Raw genomic sequence first — 18,552 nt, 5'->3', positions numbered from 1 at the left:
AAACAGACAAATCACTTAAGTAGGATACTTCATATGTATATTACTTAGATCATACAAATATTGTTGAAGTTCTTTTATAGCTTTATACAATTTAGATAGAAAAATCGTTCAGCAAGAGCATTTTTGGAAGTAGAATAATGAGCCAAATCAGTGAGCTTTTTTGTTGAGAATACCTAATGCAATATCGATGTGATCTGTACTTTTAAAGGTATTTTGCAGCGTAAATTGACATCAAGATATTTAAAAAATAATTTTGGAACAATTAGTTTTTTTTATTTGTTAATTATAGACTCTTAGAATGCAATTTAATTTTTGTACTAATTGTAATGATGATGATGATAATGATTATCAATATATAAAACAATTTACATTTCTCGAAATAGAAAGAAAACAATTTTGATCGAAGTATATTTCTTTATTCTTATCTTTGATTTTAAATGTAGAGTTATAGTTTCAAATATAAGCTTAATCTTATAAGTATCCTAAACACACACACACACACACACACACACACACACACATATATATATATATATATATATATATATATATATGTGCTATATATGTATGTGTGTATGCATGTATGTATTTGTAGAGCTTATGTGGCAGTAAAAATTTTGGTGCATGTTTTTTATCATAAAATTAATCTACTATTACTAACATGTTTGCATTGTATATATTCAAATGTTTGCTACATATATTCAAGTACACTACATACATTTGTATCTAAATGTTTACGTTTTATATACATATATTTATTAAAATATGTATCTATAAAAACAAATTGATATAGCATCATGAATGTACAAGTCTCAATTTGTTTAAAATTTTACATTAATTACGTTTTTTGAATAAAATGTTAAACAGATAAATTGTTTTGTATGAGCATATAAGTTATCTCTTATTAGTAATATAAAGAATATTAATTTCAAATGATTGCATTACATATTACTAATCTTAAAATAAATAACAGATAAATAATTAAAAAAAAAAACTTTTTTAATTGTCCATACATGAAATTCTAAACTGGGCTTTTCTGTGATCAAATAATCGTTGGTCATGTCTGTTAATCATTTCATATGAATATACCACATTATATAAATCCCAAAAATTATGTGAAATTTCATAAAATTTAGTATTAATAAATTTATTTATTTTAATTTTTTAATTGCTAAGTTTGCTGACTAATTTAATTTGATTACAAAGTTTTATTGAAATCTGTGGATCAACTCAAACAGTTCAAAAATAAATTTGCTTTTCATACAATAATGTACAGCATATATAGATATTATATATCGGCTGGACGAATGTATCGACATAAATTATTCGCTTATAGAAAATAATATTTTTCAAAGACTTTTTCTTTCTTTTTGGGTAAAGTAATGAGTAAAAACCATTACATAACTTCTGCAAGCTTTAAAAAGATTCTGATAGACTAAAGGTAAACAGATGTAAAAAATACTACAATTCTTGAATGTGTATAGAAATTTTCTATATAAATATTAACACACAAAAATAAAGAAGTTTTTACCTGCAAAATACTACCGATTTTTTTTTTTTAATATTTTATTTATATTTGCGATGGCCTAACTTATTATTTATATGGATTGTTTTTGCATGCCACATTTCACCCTTTTTATAATGAATTGGATGAGTTCATTTCTTTTGCTAGGTGTACATGCGTTTCATTTTATTTTTTGTGAGATATTTCTTATCAACGCACCCTAAAGGCAATTAGTGCAAACATCGAACAAACTAGGGAGGTGATTGTGCTAGCTTGAAGTCCGCTGGACCCGTTGCAGTAGTCCTCTAAACAAGAGCAGACCTCTTGGCGACCACCGAAACCCGAACGCTGGTAACACTTGCCCTGAAATGAGTTAGTTTAAGTAAAATATTACAATTATGAATATTTTAAGATAAGGAAATATTTAAATGGCATCTTAAAACTGAATAGTATGTAAGAACCCCAAATGCGTCGCATCCTGTATGCCTTTTAATTTTTTTTTTCAATAATATTTAATAAACATGAAATTTCATGTAATACTAAAGAATACAACTGCGAAACATTAATGAGGCAATTCTGCCGTAACATAGCTCATATAATAGCGTTGTCATGGCAACGATCTTTTATGCTTGTTCTTGGTAGTGAAAATTATAAAAATTGCGTTATTTTGAAAACGTGCAAGGAACAATCATATAAAAATAGAATCTTCGATGATGCAATTATTATAACATTCTCCCTTGCGTTGTTTATATGTGAAATACGCCAAATATATATACATGTTCATAATTTTCACAACCAAGAACGAGCATAATAGAGCGTTGCCATGAAAACGCTATTTTATGAGCTTTGTTACGGCAGAATTACCCCATAAATCTGACAAAAAAATAAAATATCCTTTAAACAAAAACAGTATTTAATTAATTCGAAATTCAAATTGAGGTTGATAGGCTTTGAATCAATAACAAGTAGTGTTGAAATATTTTAATAAAGCTATATAAATCAAGTCATAGAAAAATGATAAGTTATAGTTTAATGGCAATTTAATTTCTTGGTCCACTACTATTTATTATTTTTATTAATGACATATCTGAAATTATTAGCTGTCCATATTCATTATTTGCAGATGATCTCAAACTATATCTCAAAATAAATTCTATTGATGACTGCTTATTATTACAGTCTTAACTTGACTTTTTCCACTCTTGGTGTGTCTATAACAAATTACATTTAAATATATCAAAGTGCAAGATTCTTAGTTTTTCACATAAGCGCGTTCCAATACATTTTGATTATAAAATCTCTAACACCAGCATTGATAGATGTAATAAAATATCAGACTAAATTCACTGATCAAATAACTGATATTTGTAATAAAGCACATAAATCTTTAGGTTTGATACTGAAAAATTTTAAACACTTCAATTCTAACAATGCACTTCTTTGCATGTACGATTCTAATGTACGTTCATCAAATCAACAACACTGATGCGATAGAAAAGGTTCAGCGAAAATTTCTGAAATATCTTTCTTATAAAACTATATAAAATTTATCCTGAATTTATCTTTGACCACAACACTTTACTAAAAGAATTTGGTATTCCTTCTCTTGTATCACGTCGATTTATCTGTACAATTATGTTCTTATTTAAACTTTGCAATAATTCTGTAGACTGTCCTCTTATTCTTAACCAACTATCCTTTAATTTTTCAGGGCTATCTAAGCTTCATTGGGCACAAAACATTTATTGGGTGTTTTGGAAAATCTGAAATATTTTTTCGACATTTTGTAATTGAAGTTTTAGAAAGAAAAAATACAAAAACCAATAACTCATTGCTCATTACTATATATATATATATATATATATATATATATATATATATATATATATATAAAATTCTTCTGTAATGGCGTATGAAAGATTAATCCTCCTAAACTATTACTCGGATTTTCATAAATCTTCCTGAAGTTTGTTCGAAGAATTTTCTAGGATTTTTTGATTCACAAAAATATAGTTAGAAATAAATGAAAAAAATTACAAAAAACCGCTTATCATTGTTTGACCTTGAAAATATTTAAGGCATAGTTTGACACTAAAAACAAATGAAGACCGAAAGACATTTGCCAAACATTTTCATTCACTTATAGGCTAAGACAATATTAAAATATAATAAATTCATGACTATACATAAGAAAAATGCAACGTCAAATTATTATTGCCAAAAAGCAGCTGAGATGTGCCAAAAATTGAAATATGTAATATAATAAGATATAGTCAACAAGCGTCTGACAGGTGATGCAATCTGCGCATGCATCTGTCAGTGATCAAACTTAGCCTATAATTCAATTTGACAGGTTATTATTTTTTAACATTTAAAATGCAGTCGTGTTTTGTATTAATTTACTAAATCACGATTCAAAAATATTTTACTTATTCAAAAAATTATTTAGAAGTTTCATTGTGCCAAAAATTCATATGTTTGTCATTTTATACAAAAGATTTACTCAAATCAATGAAGAGTTTTGGGTCTGTACATTTTTAATGTGCTCCAGTTTGCATTGAGAATTAGATTCATCTTACTCTCAAGTTTAAAAGTGAAAATAATTTAGATTTCTTTGTTACTTCCCGGGAGGATGACATCCTTTTTCAATGGTGCAATTGTATCTCTTTAAAAATAACGTCGTTTATCGATAATAGAACTAATTAAAAAAGAAATGCGTTTAATAATGTTTTTAAAAGAGAAATTACTTTTCAAGTTTCTGGCTACTGAAAATTTGTTTTTTTTTTTGACGTTTTTCATAGTTTTTTCCAAATATTTCTAAAAATATACATTTTAACGAAAATCATGTAATGAACAAAATTATATCAATTAAAATCTTAATAAATCGGTGTTTTATAAAGTGTTATGGTATGAAAATGGGGTTTTAGAGTACTCAAAATAAGCTTTAAAATGAGTAGTTCTGCGTGTAAAATGAGTGAACTATCATGCGGATAAAAGACGCATACAATGTTTTTTTCACTTAAATCAAATGGTTTATGAGCGCCATTTCCACCAAAATTAAAAATAATCGTATTGCCTCTAGAATTAACATGAGTTGAGAGATCTTGACGGACTCTAAAAAATACTACAACATTAGTACAATCGATTTCCAAAAAGCTCATGATTACACAAAAAAAATATATTAGAAAAAAAAACAAAAAATTTCTCATTATTATATATCTGAAAGAATAAAAGATACGTATAGAAATATAGATAATAATTCAAGGTCTTGTTCTGACTGATTATTGCTTTTTATTATTTTTCTGTTGCACAAATATTGATAGAGATATGATTGTTTAAAGAGTGCGCGGCTATCTAACCAGAGTGTCTTTCGAGCCCTTTAACTCTTTGCCGTTTCAAAATAAGAGAAGTTACGGTAAAATTTATTATAGAGAAAGTTGTAGCTCATTTAATTACCTTTAAAATAGTTTATATTTTTGGCACACGCTTTTTTCCTCTCCATTTACTGCAATAATTTTGTTGTTCGGAGATTGAATAGATCACATGTGAACAGGATTGGACAATTTAATTCACTTCAAATATAAACTTAAGTAATAGTGTATATTGAATTATTAGTGAAAAAAATGTATTTTAAATATTAAAATTACTAAAAGCCAGTTAAAATATAGAACGAAATTAAAAAAATTATAGGCAACATTATTGAAGCAATAATTTTGGGTAGAAAAATCCAAGGAGTTATTGTACCTTTACCGCGAATGCTATATAATAATTCTTTCTGAATTTGTTTTACCTTTTAATAGACTTCAATTTTCAACACGTGTATTTTATGCTATAACCAGAAATCACAAAGACAGACGATCATTTATTGTGTGATACATTTGGAAAATCAATGTTTTAGTTGAGAATAAACAAAAAATCATTTATTTATACATCTACATCTACAGGTATGACTAAAATATTATATAACCCTTGGCGTTAATATGAATTGTAAATAAATCTGCAGTGTATAATTTTTAATAACAATTTTATTGAACATATTTTAATATTTGTTAAAGGTATAATTAAAGTCTTAACTGTGGGAATTGAGAATTATCTAGCAGTTCTACATTCAATATCACTCATATGTTGGTGTAAATAGTAATTCGAAAAACAATAATTATTTTTTTTAACTGAATGGTAAATATTAGTATAGAATATTTAAAAAACGTAGATGTGGTTACAGGACAACGTCTGTCGGGCCATCTAGTATTGTAAAAACTTTGTTTCAAATTGAAATTAATAGTTTTTCCTCACCTTGTAACTAGACTCGTCCCATCCGCAACCTCTGATAACACGTGTGTCAGGCGGCACTGTAAAGATAAAACGGAAGCAGATCATTAGTAAAAACTTCCTGCTCTATTTTTTGATTTGGCATTACTCTCAGTACGCGGAAACATCCAGTACTTTGAAACGACGATTGTATTTAGACAATCAAAAATTGTCATAGTCACTTCATTGGTACAAAACATAATTAAATTTATTTAAATGCCACAAATGATATTTAGACAATCAAAAATTGTCATAGTCACTTCATTGGTACAAAACATAATTAAATTTAGTACGATTTGTGATATTTTCTCTATTAAGATAGATAAATAATAAATTAATTATAACTAAAGCTATAATATCTATTTATATGCAGTATTTATGATATATAAAACGTATTATTTTAAATGGAAGAGTATAATTGGGTTTGAAAGTTATTATTTCGAGACTGATATAAAAATTACAAGATACCATTACACAAATTATTAAGGTACTAAAATAACAATGAGCCAATTAAATCATGTGGATTATTACTCAAACTTTTGCTTTTGAAAATAATATATAAAATATAAACGTAATTTTGAATTTTATGTCTGTCTATCGCTTTTTCAGTTTATGTTGGTAAATATATTTTATAAGCAATTAATTATTTCATTACTCTGTTAATAACATTTTGGTAAACTAATTCTCGCTTCGTTTTAATTCACGTGTGGATATTTCTCTACAAATAGTTTAAATTTTATTGCAGAATGTTTCAAATTCTATCTGACGATCTTTACTAATCTCTTTCTTGTCGAGGTTTGAATGCTGACGTGCACGTTGTTCTGGATATTTTCCGTTAGGAAATTGTCGCGATATGGCAAATGTCACCAAGGTTACTCTTATCTCATGTAATCGCATTGAACTAATTAATCGGCATCACAAAAATGAAAAATTCTAATCATATGTCTCACAACATAATCCAGCGATGTACTCATAAATCATGAAAAAGTGTCAAAATAATTATTCGAATATCCTCGACAAATTAAGAAGCAAAGTAAAGATGTAAATTAGATTTATTTCTATGCTCAGGCGCTAAAAGGATATTTTATTGACTCCAGGCAAATTCTATAGTAACATTAGTAAAAGTAATTACTCATTCATATATTAATATCATTTGATTTTATTGAAATATAATTTATGCATTATAATTTCACTCCATTAAATATATTTTAACTGTATTTGCAGATATAATTTTCAAGAAAAAATCTCACAAAAATATTTCTTAGAAGTGCGATATAAAAATTGGCGAATGTCAGTGGTTGGCTTATCTTTATCATTAATAAATACCAAAAAAATATATTAACGTAAGATGAGTTTGTAAGATACATTAAAGTTCTCGATGTCAATTAATATTTGCTAATAATAATTCAGCTATGAATTTAAATTAGATTTGCCATTAGTAAAATTTTATAGTAATATTTAATATCATTTTCGTAGTCTATATAGACTACGTTATTTACAGTTTAGTCACAGACTTTATACTACAGTACTATAATAAGTCTATGAGTTTAGTATATCTAAATGTTTTGATTTAATAAATTTTTTCTGTTTGGCAGTTGTATAGATAGTAAACGTGTTTTATTTGTTTTATTTTTTTCACTAACTGAACTGAACTCTGAGATTATTGTATTAATATCCAGTAAAATATTTATTCGAAACATGCACTTTTCTTATTGGAATTATGATAACAATGTCTTTTATCATTATTACATATTATGAAAACCTGAAGCTTATGCTATAATTATGATAGTGCACCAAACACTTTTTGCCTTGAACGTAGAGTCTGGCATATATAAATTTTAGGTCGATTTTTTTTTTTGTCGTATTGACCGTACACCTTTACGTTCAGCTATTATGTATTAATTTTTTCTTATTAATATTATCTCATAAGCTGGCAATTTCTTATTGTCTATCTCATAAGCTGGCGGCTTGACAGATAAATAGCAAACTTGATTAAGTGATGCTTACATCCGTTCACTTCGAATTCGATGACTTGCGTAATCTTGCGGCACATCGTATATTTTGTGCCCCCTTTGTGGTCATCGCAATTCTTCTTCAAATTTTCTGGGGGTATGTCTTCTGAGCATCGCGTGTCGTTGTGGCTGTTGCATTCGTAACAACTTAGTGCTTTACCTAGCAAAAAAAAAAACAATTAGATAGATGACACGCCATGATATAGCAGAGCTAGGATTTTATTGTAACAGGGGTAAGTATTAATATGTGTTTTTAATGGGATCTTAAACAACATAACTCTGTTTTCGATTGGGCATATAAACTTTCATGATTATTCAGAACTGTGCAAGTCCGTTATTTTTGACGTGTAGTACAAAATTACTATCACAAAATTTCGGCTTGCGTTATTGTAATCAATTAATTTTGCATTAATTTTATCAATCTTTAATAATGTGTAACAATTTATATGACTGCTAAATTAATAAAATAGTTATCTTGATTAATGTGTGAAAATCAAGTAAACTAGGCTAAATTTGAGAAAAACAAATGGTCATTTTTATTATAAATTTAAAATATATTTTTATGCATGAATATGCATAAAAAAACGACAAGAGAACTGTCCCAGATACTCTACCAACAAGTTCGTATAATGTTTTACTAACTTCGAAAATTATGCGAGATGAATCTTATCCTGTTGTGATGGACTACGATCGTGTTCATACCTTAATGAATTTGTGTAAGATTTCACGTGCTAAAAAAAGTCAAATTCACAACACGGCTACAATCTGCTTTCCCGCCAAAAAAATATATCTTTGAACTAGTGTGAGGTCAACTCTGTACATGGAGTATATGTTGGGTATCAAGTGAGCTAGGCGGAATTTGAGAGAAACAAGTGGTCATGACATTTTGTAAAGTTTTATAATAAAAAAAAATTAATATATATTTTTGTACGTGGAAATATATTTATTTATATCTTAATATATATAAATTTAGTGTCACAGGTGTTGTCCACAGTGAACGCCTAAAATACTGAACCGATTTAAAATTTGTTTTGCTCACCGTACACATATGAATCCTATTTAAAACATAGGGTATATTAAAAATATCAATTTATAGCCAAAATGTTATATTATTTAATTAAAAAACATTTTGACATTTTACCATAGCTTTACCAAAGACCATAGAGCACCGAATGCAATGAACGATTCGATGCAAGAGTTAACGCCATAGATAAATAAGCATAACGGTTAACGCATTACGATGCGTTTCTATGAGCTATGGTGACGATTGGAAAATATTATGTATTTTCATGCTGCCAATTGTGATTTTGTGTTGATAATAAGCATACGACGAAATACATTTGTGAAGTTAGGTTATTATATGTCAAATGCTTATTGAAAGCAAAGTTTTACCAGAGAATATTAGTAGTGATAAACTTGCAGTTCATTGAGACTTATATTAATTGTATTGATGGTGCGTCTATTGAGTCTATTGAAAAATAACCATGTAAGTATTGAAACATTGACGAAGGCAACAAACCTGCTGTACATTAACACGAGCATTATTTGTTCGTCTTGCTTTCGATTATTAACTATTTTGCTCATTGAAAGATTGCAATTGGTGCAATGATTAAAGTATGTCAATATTGTCAGGCAATGAACTTTAGAAATAAAACAGAAGGCATGTGCTGCAAGGAAGTTTTAAATGAGAAGTGAATCTCCTAAATCGGATTTCTACGATACCCTCAGATTGCTCAGATTAATTAGTTAATACTTATTTTCGTATAGTTTATGGGTCTATATGTAATAAAATTTTGTAATGCGATCTCAACAAATATTTTTAAAACATAAAATAGTTTTGTTTATTCCTAATTATTGCTTGAAAATTTAATAGGAATTACAATCAATTAGTTTATATTTTTAGTAAGTATCACAATGACAAATTAATTTGTATAGTTTATGTATATCGTTTTATATAAAATAAAATTTTGTAATGGGATTTCAACTTGTATTATTAAATAATAAAATAATTTTGTTGGCTTTAAAATAAATTATTGCTTATCTATTTGTGAGAAATTAAATTTAATGGTGATATTCATACTTAAAAAAGAAAAGTTTATGTTTTCGCCAGAATATCTAATTTTCTATGTACGAAAGACTGGATACGGTCATGCCACTTTTTTTTTATCAGCTTAATTTTGTTAATTTACTAGTTTGCTGGGAAAAAAGTAAATTAAATGATAATTCTGGACTTTTGTGAAAATACCTTGAATTCGATGGATTAAGGTCATTAAGTCATGAAGTTAAATCATACAACTAGTGGGGCGCATGGCATCGTGCCTTAAGGCAAATTGCTGGAACTTCCCGTACCAATTTTTTTTTTTTTTTAGATTAACATCTTTGAAAAAATTTTACTTTGAATAAATCAGATTTTTGAGAAACTATAAATTTTTGATAAAAATTTACTTTTTTGTTTTTTTTTTTGACTTATTTTGGAAATTTTGAACTTTTTTTCAATGCAATAATACTGCTTTAGCTGCATAGAGATGAAATATCGAAGCGCGTAAGCGCCGCGACGCCGCCTACTGATAAATAATGGAACAGAACCCATAGGAATGTAAACAAAATTTATACTTATTGTTAAAATCTCTATAAAATATCTGATAATTTGATGTGCATATGTCTAATGATTATATTGGAACGCCAAATGGCATTTTTTTTACTTTATTCACTTGAATTTTTAAAATCAGACGCTCCGTTCTTTTAAAAACTGAGTTACCGTTTGTGGCACTTTTTGCCTTATATCTTCGAAACGGCTATACTTGCTTATGCCAAAAACTAATCAGCACGTCTTCTTATCAAAAGTAATCGATTTTTTTTTGAATGATTGAAATCGGTTGAAACGAAATCGTCGACAAAAATTTGTATCCGCAACACACACACATACATCCATTTTTTCTAAGATATGCCAAAATGTTCAGAAGTTTTTGGAACGTAAAAACATATAAAAATTTTCATTTTCGATTTTTTTGCGATTACTATAACTTACCCCACGGGAAGTAAACTAGTGGTGCATGAGATTGTGCCTTAAAGCAAATTGCTGGAACTTCCCGTATCGTTATTAAAAATTTGAGCAATAAAAATAATAAATTATTGTTTTAAATAATTTCAAATATATTATTTAATGTAAATACATAGGGGAAAGTCCCCAAGTGGCGGACACCTAAGGTTTTTTATAAACAAATAAAAAAATATTTTACAAAATATTTATAAAATTATGATTTATGTTAGATAACAAAGTTAGAAATCAAACTAAATTAACAAGACCGCAATCTTTGTTAAAAAATAATTAATACTATCAATCAAACTTTGGTATCAAAAAATATGATTTTAAACAGGGGCACCTAGTACCGGTGGCACCTACGAAAATTGGTTAAAAGATCTAATGATATTCTATCATTTTACGGATAACAATCAAGTACAACTTTTATCTTTGCTCTCGCCGTGGCCGCGTGCGTCACAGGCTAGGCTTGGCGCGTGATCCTGTATCTGTGTGCCCCCCGTGCCCCTTTCACTTGTATTTCAAAATGAAAAGATTTATACTCGCTTAAATAATACGTGTTAAATAGAGTGTCCGGTGCTTGGCGCCGTCCGGCGTTACGGGACTTCCCCCTACTTTAAATTTATTAAGTGCTTATTATATTGGGCGACGGGAATCTTCTACAAACAACTTATGTTTACAAGAAATTTTTAAATTTGATTTTTTTTCATAATTTTGAAATTTTTTAAAAATATTAATTTTTTGTTTCAAAAGTTCGATATGTTTTGGAATTTTTGAAAAAAAAGTATTTTTTTTTAAATTTTATAAGAATCTGGAAATTTTTGAAAACATCCGATTTTTTTTGAATTTCGAAATTATCTCAATTTTTTTGTGAGAAATTGTTGTTTTTTTTTTAATTGTAATATTTTCCGAAACTTTTCAAAATTTATATTTTGGAAAATGATGAAAAAGTTCAAAAATTTGAGTTCAAAACTATAAAATTATTTGTAGAACCATTTTTTGCACACCGTTAAACACAATCAAAAGGTTTTTTGAATTAATCTAATCGGATGATTTGTTCTCTCAAAAATTGCATGACCATTTTTACACCTTTTGCGCTCTATACCTCCATTGATTTCTATTGATAAGCAGACGTGCTGATTAGTTTTTGGCAAAGGCAGGTCTAGCCGTTTCGAAGATACGGGGCAAAAAGTGTCAAAAACCGTAACTAAATTTTTAAGAGAACGAAGCGTCTGATTTTAATAATTCAAAAGATATTTCACTTGTATTGACAAGATGAAAAACTGATTATATATTTGGGAAGGCAGGTTCAGTAGTTTTGGAGATCTAGAAACTTTTGTTATTTTTCGAAGCATCATTATCCCACTTTCATAAAATTTATGATTTTAATTAGCAAACAACTACATCAGGTACAAATTGACACCATCTTAAGCATTATATTGTTTATCATTCAAGGAGTTTTTAAAAGATCAAAACAAAAAATAATCTAAAAGTGCAATATCAGGAATATAGTAGATGTGACAAATCATCACAATCAAGCATCAATAATTTTTAACGAGTGTCCAAGTAGATGTGATTTCTATAATAAAGTGTAAAACTTTTCAACTTCCCGTAGGGTAAGTTATAGTAATCGCAAAAAATTCGAAAATGAAAGTTTTTATATATCTTTACGTTTCAAAGGTTTCCGAACATTTTGGCATACGGAAATATATATATATATATATATATATATATATATATATATCTTAATATATATATATATATATATATTAATATATATATAATTGCTGACCCGGCAAACGTTGTTTTGCCATCAGAAATATTCTGCCGCTTTGCAGAATTGCTTATTATTTGAAGAATATGGATCAACCTGGATCAATACTATTGATCAAAATTTCCTTCAAATTCATATTAATAAAAAAATAAAAAAACAATAAATTAAAGTTTAGAAAAAAATTATAAAATTTATCATAAGTATCAAGTGATGATTTTACTTATAAATTTATTTGATTTAAGTTGGTTGTGAAGATTTTCTATTAGTATCTTTATTTTTAATTTCTAACCTTTTTTCGTTATATATTTAAATATTATTCAAAATACACTTTTAAATAATTCACGTTATAATTACAAATAATTATAATATATAATATTCTAAGCAAATTTGCTGTTAACTAATTAAAACACCATTTATATTACTTTTAACATACATATATTTCACAAACACCATTATGCAAACATACCATACAATTAACTGCATAATATTATCCAAAAATTAAATATCACAATATATAAAAATATACAATATAAATAATTTATTACATTACATACATTATTTTAATTTCAAATATTTACACGTTTCAACATCTAACATTGTTACTCTATAATGATTGCTTTTGTAAATCTAGCTTAAAATTAATTGATGAACGATATTTTTGACCAAATCCTCTTTGGTCAACATATCATTACCTGTGCAAAAAACATTGATTTTCTAATTCGAGTCCAAAAACGGTTATTTTTTGTCCTTGAGCCTTGGTGATAGTCATCGCAAATGCCAATCATATCAGAAATTGTCACCTTTTAAGTGATATCGTGCAATTCGATGGTATCGAAGAAATCCATTGTTCACGAAATCCAAGAATCATTTCTAATTTAAAACTTTCTTGCAGCACATTGCTTATATTTTGTTTCTAAAGTTCATTGCCTAAAAATATTGGAGCATGTTTGTTGCCTTTGTCAATCTTGGGCTGTAATATCTGATCTGGGCTGTAATATCTGATCTGTAAAATCTAACACAATCTGTTGCAGACTGTAATATTTGGACATTTTATTCATTGTAGTTTTCTGCTTAATTAATTTACTATCAAACACTTCTATGTTTTAATACTTTCATGATAATTTTTCAATAGACTCAATAGTGCACCATCAATACAATTAACTTAATTATTAATAATCACAACCAACTGCACGTTAATCATCCATAGCAGTCATTTGAATATTTGAATTTTACCACTGTGCTTTATTAGATTTAGTTATTATTAGAGTTAGTTGCTGTTAAAAAAATGATAAATTTTGTTATAATGCCTGATTTGTATCGTGTAATAAAATGACGCTGTTCAATATATGAACATACATACCATGAATCGTGATTTTCTCTGCTAAAACTCTTCTTTCAATAAGCAGGATGATCTTCAAGCAAATTTGATTTCATAAACGATACCATTAATAAACATCAGTAACCTCACTTTAAACTTTTGTGCCATGTTACACATGCATGCTTATGTGCTAATTTATCTAGGATACCAACCGTCATTCGAATCGCTCGTTACATCCGTTGCATTCGGTGCTCTATTGTCTTTGGTCTAGAGTCTAGACTCTAGACTCTCGACAGAACTCAAACTGAACTAAGGTAAAACGTCAAAATATTTTTTCATTCAATAATATAAAATTTTGGATATAAATTAATATTTTTAATATACCCCATTTTGCTTCTGAAAAAAAGAGCTGAAAAAAGCATTCGAACATTAAATACAATGTTCATCATCAAGTTCATCATATTAAAGTCAATTTGATTACCAGTCAAGCTCAAAATTCTTGCACAAGGTTGAAAGTTGAAAGAAAAAAAAACACATGGTTGTACAGGCGATCAAATGGTCAGACTACATAGATAAATGATAAGGATTATGCAAGAAAATAGTTATTGAAATCAAATTGAAAAAATTCAGTAATGTCATAAAAAGCTAATTCTTTAAAAAGTTTGAATAAAAGTGAGAATAAAAGTTGCTATAATAAACTGAAAGTAAGCAATTTAAACCAAGTGTGGGTTTTAGGGTGCGCAACATGAAACATGTTCTAGATAAAGTTCGTGATATTGAAATAGAGATATGATCAGACCACTTTAAATTATTATTAATATGGATACCAAGAAACTTTGATACATGCGAAAAATTATATGCTGAATTATTAATGGTTAAAGAAGTAATACTATTGGATAAACGATTTTTTGTACAAAAAGATATGATTTGGGCCTTATCATTATTGAGGACTAGATTATTTTTACAAAACCATTTCATTGTTTCTAACATAACCACACTTAATCTAAGTTGTAATTCATTAAGAGATTTGGCTTTGGTGATAACGCTGGAATCATCCGCAAAAAGAATGAAATCACAAAGATTTGTACAATGGGGTAAATTATTAATATATATGAGAAATAAGAGACGCCCTAAAATTGATTCTTGGGGCACACCCAATGTACTTGTCAAATTATCCGAAACTATTTGCTCGTGATCATTATTTAAGTAAACGCTTTGTGTCCGATTAGACAGGTAAGATTCAAATAGTTTAAGTGATCTTCCGCGAATACCTATTTTCTAATTGGTCAAGAAGTCTTTGATGAGAAATACTATCAAAATCTTTAGACAGATCGCAAAATATTGCAGTACAATTTGTGGTTTCTTAGAAGAAGTCAATGATGTTATGAACTAAATTATAAATTGAGTGAGAAGTAGAATGGTTCTTCCGAAAACCATGCTGATTATATCATATTTATTGAGAAAAGATTGCAGTATTATTTTTTGGGCAAACGGTTTTCTTAATGAGAGGAAAAGCTTGATTGAAGTGGTATAAACATGTAGAAATAAAGTTGTCGAACATTGTATTTGAGTTTTCGGACTTGTTAAGTAAGGCAAATGATTCCTTTTCCAAAAGACATTTAAAAATCAATTTATTTGATTCATCAAAATATTGTTTGTATAAGATAAAGGTAGATTTAGAAGTTGAAAAATTACAAAAATTTAATATTATGCCTCGATGGTCTGAAAAAGTGGTATTTATAGCACGCAAACTAAAGTCTTTTAAATTGGTGAAGAAATTATCAATGCATGTATAGTACGAATTAAACCAAAAGATTGCATATTCAAATTGAATTCAATGGATGATTTCGATTACTTATCAAAATGTATATTAAAATCGCCGCAAACAATGATTTTGGAATATTTAGCAAAAGGGTTATGAATCAATTCGTACATCAGCGACATCAACATATCAACATTCTGGTCAGGTGATCGATAAACGCATATAAGACACACGACGTCATTTGAGAGATTAATTTCAACAGCGCAATATTCAAAAAGTTTCGTGAGCATTTCTAAAGTATTGGAGTTTTATCCTTCTTCTCTGAACTTCGTAGATAATTGTTTAAGGGTGATTGTATTCCTGCTGCCTTTGGTACTGACTTCCTGTAGTAATTCACAATTCTTAGAAATCTACGTAGTTCCAGAACTGTGGATGGTTGTGAAAAGTTTAAAATTTTGTCCACTCGGTGTGTTGATATAGAATAGCCATTCGCACTAAACTTGTATCCCAGAAAATCTACTTCATGACAAGTAAGTGTTCTTGAAGTCGCTCAAAGGTGACGATGATGTTCTTCCATACTCACAGACATGACCAAGATGTCATCCATGTATATGAACACAAAGTCAATATCTTGAAAAATGTGATTTATAGATCGCTGGAAAGTCTGAGTAGCATTCTCCAATCGAAACAACATACAAAAATACTCAAACAATCCCCATGGGGTTATAATGGCTGTCTTCTGAATGTCCTCTTCATGCATCGGAAGTTGATGATAAGCTTTGGCAAGGTCCAATGTAGAGAATATTGTTTTCCTATGTAATGCTGGAAAAACATTCTGAATTAATGGTGGAGGATACTTATCAGGTAATGTGCTCGCATTCAGTTTCCTGTAGTCACCGCTAAGTCTATATATTCCATTGTTCTTTGGCACCATATGAATAGGGCTTGCCCACAGACTGCTTGATAATCTTAAAATGCCCCTGTTCAGAAAATTTTGAATTTCGGCTTTTGCTGCTATAGCTTTTTCACCGAAAATTTTCCTGAACCTGTCAGCTACTGGTAGACCTGTTGTAGAGATTCTGTGCGCAGAAGAAAACTGCTAAATAGTTAATGTGTGTGGTTCATTAGTGAGGGATACATATTTTGTTAGTAGATTCTTGAACGGTTGCTGGGGATCTATTGTGGAGATGTTGATATTATCAGCTTTCAGAACTTTCTCATCAGAGGTTAAGCCTGTAGAGGAATCAATCAATCTCTTACCTTTCAGATCTATGAGCAAATTGTAGTAGCTCAGCAAGTCTGCACCGATTAAGGATATATGGATTTCAAGATATGGAGCTCTGAACGGACAGAATTTGTATCACCATCATTGCATGCAGCTCTCAATGTTGATGGTGATGCTAGTTTTTGGGATTTAAGAAGGCACGATTCTATGCACTTCTTGGCATTTTCTCCAAACCTATTGTGGTAATAACATACATGCGACGTGGTAGATGTTTTTGACCTACCTTGCCTGTTGCTTGAGTGGTTACTGGATGTTTTGCTCTCGCTGTTGTCTCTACGACCCTGTTTTAAGCTGTCGATCTCTGATGTGAGATCATTTATTTTTCTACATAATGCAATCAGAAGTTCTTGCGTATGATCCGTTTCATAATCTTGGGCCACTCTTGAAGGTGTAGATGTTGCAAACATTATTGTATTTTTCATAGTATACCTAAGTTAAAATTTTAGCTCGTGTTCCTTGCTTTGTGGGAGTCACCAATTATATGGATCGGTACTCACCCATTATATAGATGCATTTCCTGCTCACGATCAAGTCACATGTAAATTAATGCACATGTATTTCACTTTCGGCGTGTTCTTTTATTCGCGTTCGGAGTCACTAATTATATAGTTTTGTGCTCAATATATTAATTTTATAAAAATAATAACACGATTTGACTTTTATGAAGATTTAATTCGATCAGAAAAACAAACATGTAAACTTTTTAGATCAAAACAATATTTTTATTGACATCTATAACAAAAGATGATTATGTTTACTAAGTTCACTTTTGTTTCTTCTTTTATTATGGCTAGATGTCAGGGGACGCCATACCAGTAATCCTGAGCTGGAGATTCTGGTTCCTTATCTTAATCTCAGACAATTCTTTTGTCAGCCTATCAATTTTAATATCTCTTTCGTGAACAAGAGATTGTAAATGAAAACAATTAGAGTAGAATTCAAATCGATAGAGTCGTTCAAAACTGAGACACTTGAATCTAAGGACTGACTTGGCACTTGGCTTCGTGTAACAACCATTTTGAAATATTTAATAAGAAATAAGTAAACTAGAAAGAGAAACTAAATAAATTGAGTAATTAACTTTTAAAAAAATAGAATAAAAAGATAAAACGATATGAAATATTTAAATAAATTCACAAATCACAAATTTAATAAACTTAAGGTACTGGAAAAACACTCGCGCAGGTATAAAGAACTACAATAATAACGGGATTTAACAGGAAAAATAAATAAAAACTAAAGAGCAAGAATTAGTTGTTGACCGTACCGAGGTTGATAATAGACTGTAATTTTCCTAACTGTAATTAACCCATTATCCTGACTAATAAAAGTAATGCTAAACCATTATCCTAACTAATAAAATTTTCTACGCCATAATTTGCATAAATATATTAATATTAAGTCGTCATAGTTAAAAATAATGTAAAAATGAACTTTAAAAAATACTGGTAGATTTTAAATATAGTTAGTTTTTACTCGCTTTGCTTTAATAAAATTATCGGTAGTAAGAAAACAGTTACACCATAAAAATAAATATAAATCTGCATCA

The 18,552-nt window shown here is 28.7% G+C and overlaps 1 protein-coding gene across 1 annotated transcript in view; it reads right to left on the bottom strand.

Annotated features, from left to right (window-relative positions):
* Positions 1-1,554: 1,554 nt before the first annotated feature.
* Positions 1,555-18,552, bottom strand: part of LOC113377575 — a 96,818-nt gene continuing 79,820 nt past the window's right edge. Inside the window, exons 2-4 of the mRNA XM_026617940.1 lie at positions 7,820-7,984; positions 5,798-5,853; positions 1,555-1,867 (exon numbers count right to left, since the gene is read on the bottom strand). Of these exons, the coding sequence (XP_026473725.1) occupies positions 1,715-1,867; positions 5,798-5,853; positions 7,820-7,984 (374 nt within the window). The 3' untranslated portion in view covers positions 1,555-1,714. The remainder of the gene's footprint in view (positions 1,868-5,797; positions 5,854-7,819; positions 7,985-18,552) is intronic.

This window comes from Ctenocephalides felis, unplaced genomic scaffold, assembly GCF_003426905.1.
Source record: "Ctenocephalides felis isolate EL2017-DRISC unplaced genomic scaffold, ASM342690v1 CF-g0.4_SCAFFOLD_01886, whole genome shotgun sequence".
Classification (NCBI taxonomy): domain Eukaryota; kingdom Metazoa; phylum Arthropoda; class Insecta; order Siphonaptera; family Pulicidae; genus Ctenocephalides; species Ctenocephalides felis.
The sequence above is the reverse complement of the archived record's forward strand: the minus strand, read 5'-3'. Positions and strand labels throughout refer to the sequence as shown.